Here is a 12321-nt window from a genome sequence, read left to right on the forward strand (position 1 = left end):
GGTACCACTGCATGCAAGTGCTACATAGACACACATGTAGACATAACACTCATACACTTAAAATAATAAAGTAATGCAAAAAGAAAGCAAACTAACACATTTACTTAGTGTGTATATATGTGCGTGCATCTTAGCACACAGTTTGTGTTCAGCTGAGAACCTCCAGCAGTTGGAATCTATGTGTACCCCATGTGTGCAGTACCTGTGGAGGGCAGAAGAGGGAGTCATATTCCCTAGAACAGGCTTTATAGATGGCTGCAAATTACTGTGTGGCTGCTGGGAATCAAACCCAGGTCCTCTGGAAGTGTAGCCAGTGCTCTTAAACTTTGCTAAACTCTTCCTTATTTACATTTTTTTAAACTAGTCTCCTGTAGCTCAGATTGGCCTTGAATTTCTTTATCCTCCTCTACTTCATAAGTACTGGGATTACAGTTGTATGCCATCACACCAGGCTACATTTAAAAATTCTTTATTTGTTGGGGGGCCTTTTAAAAGTAAAACTTCCTCTAGGCAGTTGTGGTTTGCCCTTTAATGCTAGCACTCGGTGGGCAGAGACAGGCAGATCTCTGAGTTCAAGGCCAGCTTGCTCTACAGAGTGAGTTCCAGGACAGCCAGGGCTCCACAGAGAAATTCTGTCTTGAAAAACAATAACAACAACAAAGCAAAGTTTCCAAGGTTCAACCATAAACATTCTGAGTCAGATCTGTGGTGTCTTGTCTTTGTTCCATGTCCATTCCCCCTTTCCACCCACTGAAGATTGAACCTGCCAGAGCTTCATGTATGCAAGTGTCATACAACTGAACTGTAACCCCATTTCCTGAGAAGGTATACTTTTTTGGGGGGGGGGGTTTCGAGACAGGGTTTCACTGTGTAGCTTTGCGCCTTTTCTGGAACTCGCTTTGGAGACCAGGCTGGCCTCAAACTCACAGAGATCCACCTGCCTCTGCCTCCTGAGTGCTGGGATTAAAGGTGTTCGCCACCACCGCCCGGCAAGGTATACTTTTTAAAGCTCCCAGATGAATGAGTACTGTTATGAGAACTAATGCATTAAGTAACAGGAAATATCCAAAATAATTGATCTTAAGTACTTACATGAGCAGTATACTTAAACCATATGTATGTGTTTGTGTACATATGCATATGTATCAAAGTAGCATATCCAGACATGAATTGGATGCACACGCATGCATGTGTGTGTCAAATGTAGGTCAAGGGCAGGGGCATTTTCAGGATACTTAATTAGTTGGACTGGGGACAGCCCCTAGTGGGGGGGTGTCACATATCAGTTTAGAGCAGTATTAATGGTTGTTTATAATTCAAGTGATTGAGAAAAGCCAAGAGTAGGTAGGAATAAAGAATATCACACATGCCAAATATTCCTGAAGTGATCCTGCTCAGAGAGTGGGAGGGCATCAGAAGATAGTAGAATACTGTGCCGAACATTGAAAACGTTGAGTTCCAATTCTGGTTAAAACACTACCAGACTCTGGAACTCATTTCCCTGCTATAACCAAGGAAGCAGGTTTGATTTACAATGACTATGATCATTTAAATTTTGAACTAAACTAGAGATACTAATTGTTTCCTTTCTTCTTACCACAATATGTTAGAAGATCACTATGTCAGATAGTTTCTTCTATAGACTACACATCTATAGATTTTGAAAAGAAACAACAAAACAAAACTGATTTTATTCATAGGAGAAATGTTGAAGGATGGAAGATATTCAGCACATGGTTTTTAGAACTGCTTTCTTAGCAATTTCTTTAGTAGTTTTTGACTGATAGGAATATCCATATTCTGAGATTTGCTATTTATAGATTCAAAGAACATGCTCCCCATTGAATTCAGAGATGCATATTAATTGCTTAGTAAAAGAACTCTGGCGCTTGTGCTTCCAGGCTCAGATTTCAGGCCCCAGAGGAGAAATAGCTTCAGCTTGTTTTTATGTCTTCCTCCTTAGGCTTTGCAGATGGTGTGGGGAGGAGACTGCACTCAGCCCCTGGTCTTGACCTCTCAAAGACTCCAACAGCGGAGATGGAGCATGCTCTTCATGGACCGAGCACAGCGCCTGTCTCTCAGGTATCAGCCTCGGGTGCTAAGGTGCTGGCCATGGGTGCTGGGCTAGAGAAGAAGGCATGCAGAGAGGTTAGTGGAAGGTGCTGGTGCACAGGTGTGGTGAGATGAGGCTCCAAGGAGAGTGTGATCTCAGATTGGGCTCCTTTTGAGTGAGAGGAGGCTACCACATGGTGACTGCCTTTGGAATCTAATTTAGAGGTTAATTGAGTCTTAACCAGTTTTTCTCATATCCCTGAGTACAGGAGCTGGGTGAAAAAAATCCACAGGTCTGATGTCTTACATCTGCCTGTGTGTCTGTGTGTTTGCAGGCTGCAGCTTGTGGAGTCCTCAACAGGGAAGATAGGGAGGCTGCCTCTCACACCGTCTAAGTGGCAGCCTTTTCTCAGGAAGGGAGGCGGCTCAGGTCACTTCCCAATAGCTTTGTGGGTAGAGTCGGGATTCATCTGTTCATAGCACTTTCCTCCTCCTTGCTAGTAAAAATACAGTGTAGGTGAAAGAGCAGGGAGAGACTGACAGTTACCATTTGGGGAAAGTTAGGTATGTTATCCAGAATCAGGACAAAGTCCAGAGGACAGTCCTTTCCTGGAGCAGTTTTGCATGTTTTGTAGCCCTTTTAATAGGATCCTGGTATGTGAAGAGTTGTGTTAATTTGCTTATCTCTAATGAAATACCTATGGAGACAAGGGAAGAAGGGTTTATTTCAACTTGTGATGTCAGAAGTTTCTCTCTGTGATTGAAATATGTTAGAGAAGGCATGGTGAAGGAGGCTGCTTACCTCACTGCAGCCAGGAAGCCATGACAGTGACAGAAGGGTCCAGGGACAGGAACCCTTTCAAAGGCACACCTTACGTGATTTGCTGTCTCCAGTTAGTCCGTAGCTTTGTTGTTGTTTTTAAGATAGGGTTTCTTGTGTAGCCCTGGCTGTCCTGAAATCACTCTAGACCAGGCTGTCCTTGATCTGCTTGCCTCTGCCTCCTGAGTGCTGGGATTAAAGGCGTGCACTTCCACGCCTGGCTCAGTCCACGCGTTAATAGCACCTTTACCAATGTGTTCATCAGTGAATGAACCACTGATAAAGCTGCCAGTGATTGGATCTATAGTTCTGGACCAAGTTTTCAAAATGGGAGTCACAGGAGCCTTGAAAAGACTCTGAGAAGCAAAAGCTGTTGACTGGGCGAGACTCACTGTCCTAGAGGAAGGGGACAGACGAGGTGAGGTGCTGCTTCGCCTGCCCTGCAGCAAGGTGTGTGACGGGGTGAGTAGGGCTCAGTGAGTGTCAAAGTAAAATGTGTGTTATCTAAAAAGAAAAATGGTTACCCTCCCTCTTTAGTTTTCCAGACAGGGTTTCTCTGTGTAGCTTTGTGCCTTTCTTGGATCTCACTCTGTAGACCAGGATGGCCTCGAACTCACAGAGATCCACCTGCCTCTGCCTCCCGAGTGCTGGGATTAAAGGCGTGCACCACCACCGTCCGGCCCTCCCTTCTTTTTGAGACTTACAAATTTATTTTTATTCTTTTTCTCCATTTTGGTTTCTTCTGAGACAGGGTTTTGCTATGTATATAGCCCTGGCTGTTCTCTGATTCACTGTGTAGACCATGTTGGCCTTGAACTTGTGATGCTGTCCTGTCTTCACCTTCAGACCTTGGGGATTGTAGTTAGAGTTTCCCTGCCTGGCCCAGTCAGGACAAATCTCTCTCACCCACCAGTCCCACAGTCGCTCAGACCCAACCAAGATAGCATACAGAAACTTATATTGTTTACAAACTGTATGGCCGTGGCAGGCTGCTTGTTATCTACCTTTTTTATCTTAAATTAACCCATTTTTGCTTATCTATACTTTGCCACATGGCTTGTGGCTTACCAGTGTCTTTACATGTTGCTTCTCATGGCGGCGGCTGGCGGTCTCTCTCCCCAGCCTTCTATTTCCCAGAATTTTCTTTTCTCTTGTCCCACCTATACTTCCTGCCTGGCCACTGGCCAATCAGCATTTTATTTGTACAGAGCGATATCCATAGCACTTCCCCTTTTCTTTTTTGTTAAAAAAGGAAGGTTAACTTTCATATAGTAAAATTACAGATAACAATTATCAAGCAAGAATTACAGTTACAATATTAAAGAAGATATCCTATCTATCTTATATTTATGAGTCTAAGGTTTTATATCTAACTTATCTTGTATCATAACTGAGGAAATTATGACTAGTCTTCAACCACATCAAAGACCTCAGAAGGATATAATATTACCTGAAAACCGGGAGAAGGATGTAAGCATTTTTTAGGAGTCTTGCAAGAGTAGACAGAGACAGCTGGCAGCCTGGACAGTCACCTAATGTTCCTTTGTAAAGTTGGGGCATCTGTCTTTAGCCCACAGGGCTAGAGTCTCTCGGTCACTTCTCTCAGTGTCCTGTAGAATGTCTGGCCGTTTCCTCTGTAAAGCAGGAACCTGAAGGACCATTTTGTCAAGCAAAGTTCAGTGGTCACCTTTCTATGGGTCCTGCACATACAGTCGATCAAGCAGTCCAGGCAAGAACAGTTTCTTGCCAAAATGGCTATTTTTGTCAAGAAGAAGATAAGATATGAAGTGTCTTCAATGCCCATCCTCCTCTCTGAAGTAAAACAGTGCTGCCAGGAGCAGACATGTCTCACTATCCAGAAAGTCTAAATTTTAAAAGTATTTTAAATGCCATATTCTGTAGGTCTTTGAAGTATTTGAAGATTACCTATCTATCTGAAATATGTCTATGTATACCTAGAAGACTTAACTAACATGGCTACGAGTATGATTATCATAGATGACTAATTATCAATCTATTTTTAATTATCCATTACAATTTTAAATGAGCTATATAAACATAATACCTTAAACAAGAGTAGAAATATATACACAATATAACAAAATTAACTAAGTTTGTATCAATAGACTAAAATCTAAACCAATGTAAAACATTTTAAACAAGTTGTTGCTCTTTAGAAGTAAGTTCCTTAATCTATCCTTTCATCCTATTATATCTGTATCATATCCCCTTTTCTTATTTAGAAAGAGATCATATTTATAATCAACCTGTTTTAAAGAAAAATATTGGTTTTTTCTGTCCCAAATCAGAGGGCTCTTCTGATTTGGGACACAAGAATCCCTTAACCCTTTGTTTTAGCAATATGTCTGGGTTTAGAGAAGGAGTGAGCCATGAGACTCTTAATCTCAGGGTCGTGGGTTCGAGCCCCACGTTGGGCGCCATTTGTAGTTAGAGTTTCCCTGCCTGGCCCAGTCAGGACAAATCTCTCTCACCCACCAGTCCCACAGTCGCTCAGACCCAACCAAGATAGCATACAAAAACTTATATTGTTTACAAACTGTATGGCCATGGCAGGCTGCTTGTTATCTACCTTTTTTATCTTAAATTAACCCATTTTTGCTTATCTATACTTTGCCACATGGCTTGTGGCTTACCAGTGTCTTTACATGTTGCTTCTCATGGCGGCGGCTGGCGGTCTCTCTCCCCAGCCTTCTATTTCCCAGAATTTTCTTTTCTCTTGTCCCATCTGTACTTCCTGCCTGGCCACTGGCCAATCAGCATTTTATTTGTACAGAACGATATCCATAGCAGGGGATCACTGTCCTTACTATACCCAAGCAGCAGAGATCCGTCAACAAACTCAAACCCTCCTTGTTGGCTGAGTTTATAGGTAATCTACTCTTCTGAGACTCTTACAGAACTTTTTAAAAACAAGTTGAATTTTCATTACTGTAGCTGTCAGATACAAAGCATCCTGCTTTGAAGCTTGTCCACCAGGTCAATTTGATAAAAATATAGAAACAGATTTTATTTTGTTTACTCTATTATTGTAGTTTTTATTATATACAGGGTCTCATTATGTACCCTGCCTGGTGGACCAGGCTGAACTCACAGAGATCTGCAAGCCCCTGCCTCCAGAGTGCTGGAATGAAAGGTGTGTGCCACTAACTACATCAAGCTTCCTTTATTTTTTATTTGTAGTACCAGGACTGAACCTAGGGCCTCACATGCTGGGCAACCTCTCTGTTGCCTAACTATACTCACTAAACCCCTTAAAATAGGTTTTAAATATGTGGTACAATTAAAAAGGTTCAAAAGGATATGTAGCGCAAGCCGTCTCTACTCTACCAGACCTTCATATCCATTTCCCCTCCCAAAAGAAACTCTAAAGGTCACAAGTGTAAATTCCTAAATGAATGAACATTTCCTCCTCTTCCTCTTCCTCCTCCTCCTCCTCCCCCTCCTCCTCCTCCTCCTCCTTATTCTCTTCTTCCTCTTAGGGAAAAGGTGGTTTCCTTGGCATAGCATTTGTTCTCACGTATTTCCAATGCATTTAATCTAGGTGTTATTTTCCTAAGGAGTTTGCTTTTGTCTGGTGTATGATGCACTTATTTATTGATTTTGTTCACCCTTTTAAAACAACGCTTATTGAGCGTATATACTTGATGCTGTGCCGGGCTCTGGGAAGACTGTGGTTAATGAGTGAAACAGTCTCTTGTTTCATGGAGCTTTTAGTCTATTACCGGGATAGATTAACACATAAACAATTTTATAATGCGATTAAGTACTTGCTGCTCTGAGCCTGTCATAGAAGAGGTGAAGTATCAGGGAAGGCTTCATGGAGAAAGAAAAAGGACTGTACCAAGCAAAGGGAATTGAAGTAAATCCTCATTGGATGAAGAGGATAATTTACTGTGACAGGATTAGAACGTCTGATGAGCAGAAGTGGGGGAAGTGTTGACAAGTGGCAGGAAAGAATATAAGCAAGAGTCAGGTCATGGACCACAGAGGGTTCTGTAGGTCACACAGGACTTGGAGAGGGTAAAGAGAATAAATATATTGGAGAGTCAGTTAGGAAGTAAAGAAATGAGATTAGGCTAGAAGTTGAGAATTGATTGGGACTCATAGCCTCTGGAAAGAGGACAAAGCATAATAAAGATAGGCAGTGGCTAGGACACTCTTGTAAACAGTGTCACATGTAAAGTGGCTCTTTTTCTGAAGACACTTAAAACAATACAGAAAAGGCGACAAGAGCTCAAAGGGGGAATGGGGGTGCTCCTAGAAACCCTTTCTCCGTGACACACTTTCGTAGCTGCTATGAACGGAACTGATGATCTAACACAAATTCTGCCCTTGAGCAGCTGGCAGCCTAGTAAAGGAAGCTAAGGATACTGGCATATAGATGGTTTAATTTACCGTAGTGTTTACTACGTACTTGCATTGCTTCAGATGTTAGGGACACTGAAATTAATGTAACTACAGAAGAAAGGCACTTAATAAGCAAATTATATAGCCTAAGACAGTGATGATTATGATAATTGAAGACTAAAGTAAGTCAAAGGGATAAGGTAATGTCTTTCCTTAGGGCTGTTTTTGGTTAGGGTAGGAAGAGATACCATCTTTGAGAGGAATTAACATTTGACAGAGATTTCAGTGACAGGAAGTTTTGGGCCGTAAGAGAATGTTCCTGGTAACAGAAAAGCTGGTGTAAATACCTGAGGTAGGATGAGTTGGTGTGTTTGAGAGACATTAAGAAAGGCTAGGTGTGATGGTGCTCGCTTGTGATATCTATACTTACAAGGCTGAGGCAGGCGTGTTTTATGTAAATGGAGGTTTTTCCGTTCTACCCAGTCCTTCAGCCGCTTTTAAAATAATCACACAGAGGCTTAATATTAATTACAAACCATTTGGCCTATTGCTCAGGCTTATTACTAACTAGCTCTTATAACTTAAATTAACCCATTTCTATTAATCTTTTATTTTGCCACGTGGTTTTGTAGCATTACTGGCTCTCTAGTACATCTTGTTGCTCCAGTGCCTCGCTGGCATCTGCCCCCGACTCCACCCTTCTTCTCCCTGGATCTCTGTATCTTGGATTTCCCGACTGGCTCTATCCTGCCTTGCTGTAGGCCAAAGTAGCTTCTTTATTAACTAATGGTAATAGAACATATTCACAGCATACAGAGGGGTTATCCCACAGCTATATATTTTAACTTTGAGCCAGCCTGGGCTACATAACAAGATGCCATCTCCAAAATAATAAAATAAGAAAAAAGAGGGGGCAGCAGTGGCGCACTTGGAGGCAGAGCCAGGCAGATCTCTGTGAGTTCAAGGTCAGCCTGGTCTACAGAGTGAGATCCAGGACAGGCACCAAAACTACACAGAGAAACTGTCTTGAAAAACAAAAACAAAAAGAAAGAAAGAAAGAAAGGAAGGAAGGAAGAAAAAAGAAAAATGAGGGTGTGTAAAGGGCATAGAGACATTACAGGATTGGGTGAGATCAGTCACACTGTGTCACATGGGACCTTGTGACAGGTAACACAGATTACCTTAAGAGGGTAACAGGAGATGGGAAGATCATATTAAGGCTTTTGCAGTGGTCCAGGCAAATTTAAATGTGAAATCCATAAGTAGAAATGTCTTTCTGGTGATGGCCAATGGAAATAGGAAGTTAAGGACAGCACCAATGTTTATGTCTGGGTAACTTGGAAAAATATGTACAAGAAAGAGAGTTTGGAAAATTTTATTCCATTTTGGATGTTTTAATCTTTCTGATGATAAAGGAAATATTTCTAGCTCTTTACCACAAAAGTGAATGGAGCCATGGCAGGGCATGAGCAGCTGGAAATGGCAAACAGAAGAGGCAGCTGTGGAATGGAGCTGTGCAGGGCAGAGGTGGAGCAGAGTTCACTTGTGTATAAATGGGTAGTTCAGTGCCCAGTGTAGATTCTCGTCAGTCTCTTAGTCTATTCACATACCCGCCCCTCCTCTTTCTACTCTCCTGTCCTTGGTCTCCTTTATTTTGGGGGGTACCAGGGATTGAACCCAGGGCCTACTCTAATCAAACTAGATCTCCAACCCCTATTTGGTTCATGGTTGTGGTTTCTTTTCTTTTTTTTTTTGAGAAAGGGTACTGCTTGTGTAGTCCAGACTGGCTTTGAACTTACTATATGGGCCAAACTAGCTTTAAACTCAAAGCAGTCCTGTTTAGTCTCCTGAGTGCTCTGATTATATGTGTATATGTATCAACATGCCCAGCTCTCAGCTCCTATTTTCAGATTTCTATTTCAGTCTCTTTAATTGTACTGTTAGCATTAAATAGATTGCTGAAGACCCAGATGGTAGACCTCAGAAGGTGGAGGGTATGATGGGAATGGTAGAAGGAGAGGACCCTGGGCGTGTCCTAGGAAGAGCAACAGTTGGTGGAGCAGAGCAGTGTGCGTCCCTCTCTAGAAAAGGGGTGCTGTGCTCTAGTGTCTTCCCTTTCCCTGCTCCTCACTGTGTTTATCCAGCCACATCTGCCATGTTAACCCTCATCTTTGTGTGGTTTTCTGTCTTGTCTCATTGAAAGGACTCATCAAACGTGAGGAAAAAGACTTTGGAAACCGGGCACCATTGTTCCAGCTCCTCCTCCCTCCCTGTCATCCATGACCCTCCTGTATTGCTCCTTGATCCTAAACTCTACCCTCCCCAACCACAGTTCCTGTCCCCTGATGTTCTGATGCCCAGCACGGCAGGGGAGCCCTATAGACCCCCAGGTAACACCCCTCAACTAATACTATCTGCTAAAATGTGATTCTTTTTCAGGGGCAAAACATATTCCTACTGGGAAAGTAGGGTGTCCCAAGGTGGAATGGAAAGAATATATGAATTACGCTTTTAAGATCAAGCACTGAAGCCGGGTGGTGGTGGCGCACGCCTGTAGTCCCAGCACTTGGGAGGCAGAGGCAGGCGGATTTCTGTGAGTTCGAGGCCAGCCTGGTCTCCAAAGTGAGTTCCAGGAAAGTCACAAAGCTACACAGAGAAACCCTGTCTCAAAAAACCAAAACAAAAAAAACCAAACCAAAACAAACAAACAAACAAACAAAAAGATCAAGCACTGATCTTCATGAAGTATGACTGAAATAAATTTTTAGATACCATGCTTCATTCATGAGAGTGAACCTAACTGTTTCAGTCATGAAGCAATAAGGTTTTAAGTGTGAAGTGTAGTTAGTGACTAGTCTTGGGCTCCTCCCCAAGACTGAAAGTGTCACCTCTTGAGCTAGTTTGCTCCCCTGCTATTTACTGAGTCTCACTGAGGGATGGTGTAGGGGACAGAGTGAATGAGACTGGGAAGACACTGTCCCTGGAGAACATGTCCTGTGTCCAGGTCCAGATGGGCCGAGGAAGATGGGCAGCACCATTCCGGCTTCCATTGACCTCCATGGGAAGATGCCCACGTTTTCTTCCTTATGGGTTTAACTTACATTTAAGTCTGTGGTTTTCAGTAGGGAAAGAGGACATACTACTTGGCACCTAATGGATGTTGGATGAAGATGCTTTGAAACATCATATAATGCACAGGGCAGTCCTTTCTGATCCCAATAAAGAATTATCAGCCCACAATGTCACAAATGCCATAGTGAAAGAAATGTATAAAAAAGATTTTCTAATATTGTATGTGAGGTAAGAGTAACAACAGTAGAGATTTCAGAAATTCAACAAGGATTTAAGTAGAGGATACCTAACTGCTAAGAAAAGCCAAGTGAATGAAGGGGGAAAAAAAGCCAGGCAGTGATAGTGCACGCCTTTAATTCCAGCACTCGGGAGACAGAGCCAGGTGAGTCTCTGTGAGTTCGAGGCCAGCCTGGTCTACAGAACAAGTTCCAGGACAACCAAGGCTACACAGAGAAACCCTATCTCGAAACTCCCCCCACACACACCCCTACACCTCTGTCCACACCCCCTACACACACACAAATAAATGTATATATCTTTAAAAAAAAGAAAGAGAAGCCAAGTGAAATTTTAGTGTAATTGTGGAAGGAATTTGCAAGGGGATATATTTGTTCTATTAACTAGACACTCTTGGGCAGGCATTATATATGTGTGCACATGAGTGTGTTAGAGAAAGATTACCATGGAGGTAGGTATGGCAATATCCAAGAGACTGTTTTGTTTCCACAAAATGGAAGAGATTGATTTTGATGTAATATATAGGAGTTTTTAGGGCTAAGGGTATATATAGCTCAGTGGTGGAGTGCTTGCCTAGAATGCACAAGTCCCTGGGTCCAATCCCCAGTACTGGCAAAAAAATTATAAATATATATAAAAGCAAAACCAGGTTTCTTTTTTCCCTGTGTGTGTATTCTTGGACAAGTAAAGAGTTGGGCAAAATAGCCAGGAATGGTCCTTTGGGAAGGAGAATTATTTTCTAAAGATACTCACTCAGTCTCTGGGTTTCTTTTCTCTTCTTAGGAACTTCGAGGAGTGTCCCACAGTTTCTGGCTATGTGTGACAGGGATGAAACTCCCCAAGGGATCAAATACACAGGAAGGAGTTTGAACTACCGAAGTCTACCCCATCGTTCCAGAACTGATGCTTCCTGGGGACTGGGATCAGAGACCAACCAGCATGCTGGGACCAGAGTCCTAACTACACCAGCATGCAGGCCTCAGCTAACCTACACTGCCACACTACCAGAACGAAGCCAGGGCCTTCAGGTTCCTCATGCTCAGTCCTGGGGGAGTCTTTTCCATTCACCCTCACATCCTCCTGCTGTTCACCCAGTGTCCTCACCATCCAGCAGTCTTCATTTACCCCTTAGGTCAGCTTGGAATTCAGGTCCTGGCCTGGGGTCTCGAACACCTGGCCCTCGAAGAATAGATATGCCCCCAGATGATGACTGGAGACAGGGCACTTATTCCTCCCAGCATAGGCATAGGAGGACTGATGAGGAGAGAATTGTGTTTATTCTATCAAATGCCCCTGGAAGAGAGCAGAACAGGGTGAGATTTCTACAGCAGAGCAGGTGGTAAGGACCACCCTCCCCTTTCCTGGAGCCACACCTTTCTCTATAAAGCTGTACCATGGCAGAGTTGATACCTGGCAGTTAGGCTATGATCATCTCAACGTAGAATTGGCACTTTCAGTTCAGTGTCATATGCCTGTAATTCCAGCAGTTGGGAGGTAGAGGCAGGAGAATCAGCAGTTCAAGGCCAGAGACTCTGGGCTAAAAGAGGTTGCTTTACCAAGCAAAATCACCACAACAAAAGAATTGTTGGCTTTTCCTTAGGGTGTTTGCTTCTTTGAGAGGGAATGTTTGAAATTCCAGCTTTAGAGCTTGGGCTGTAGCTCAGTTGGTAGAGTGTTTTCCTAACATGCACAAAGCCCAGGGTTAGATCCTTAGCACCATGTAAAACTGGGCATGGTGGTGCACATGAGAGGTGGAGGCAGGGGGATCAGAA

The 12321-nt window shown here is 43.0% G+C and overlaps 1 protein-coding gene across 8 annotated transcripts in view; it reads left to right on the plus strand.

Annotated features, from left to right (window-relative positions):
• Window positions 1-12321, plus strand: part of Usp54 (ubiquitin specific peptidase 54) — a 97288-nt gene extending 84967 nt beyond the window's left edge. For 7 of the 8 annotated variants that reach the window (XM_036199863.1, XM_036199862.1, XM_036199864.1 and 4 more), the window contains 3 exons: window positions 1964-2082; window positions 9444-9630; window positions 11333-12321. In XM_036199863.1, the coding sequence (XP_036055756.1) occupies window positions 1964-2082; window positions 9444-9630; window positions 11333-11892 (866 nt within the window). In that variant the 3' untranslated portion in view covers window positions 11893-12321. The remainder of the gene's footprint in view (window positions 1-1963; window positions 2083-9443; window positions 9631-11332) is intronic. The other variant, XM_036199869.1, reaches the window with a different exon arrangement.

This window comes from Onychomys torridus, chromosome 9 (assembly GCF_903995425.1).
Source record: "Onychomys torridus chromosome 9, mOncTor1.1, whole genome shotgun sequence".
Classification (NCBI taxonomy): Eukaryota; Metazoa; Chordata; class Mammalia; order Rodentia; family Cricetidae; genus Onychomys; species Onychomys torridus.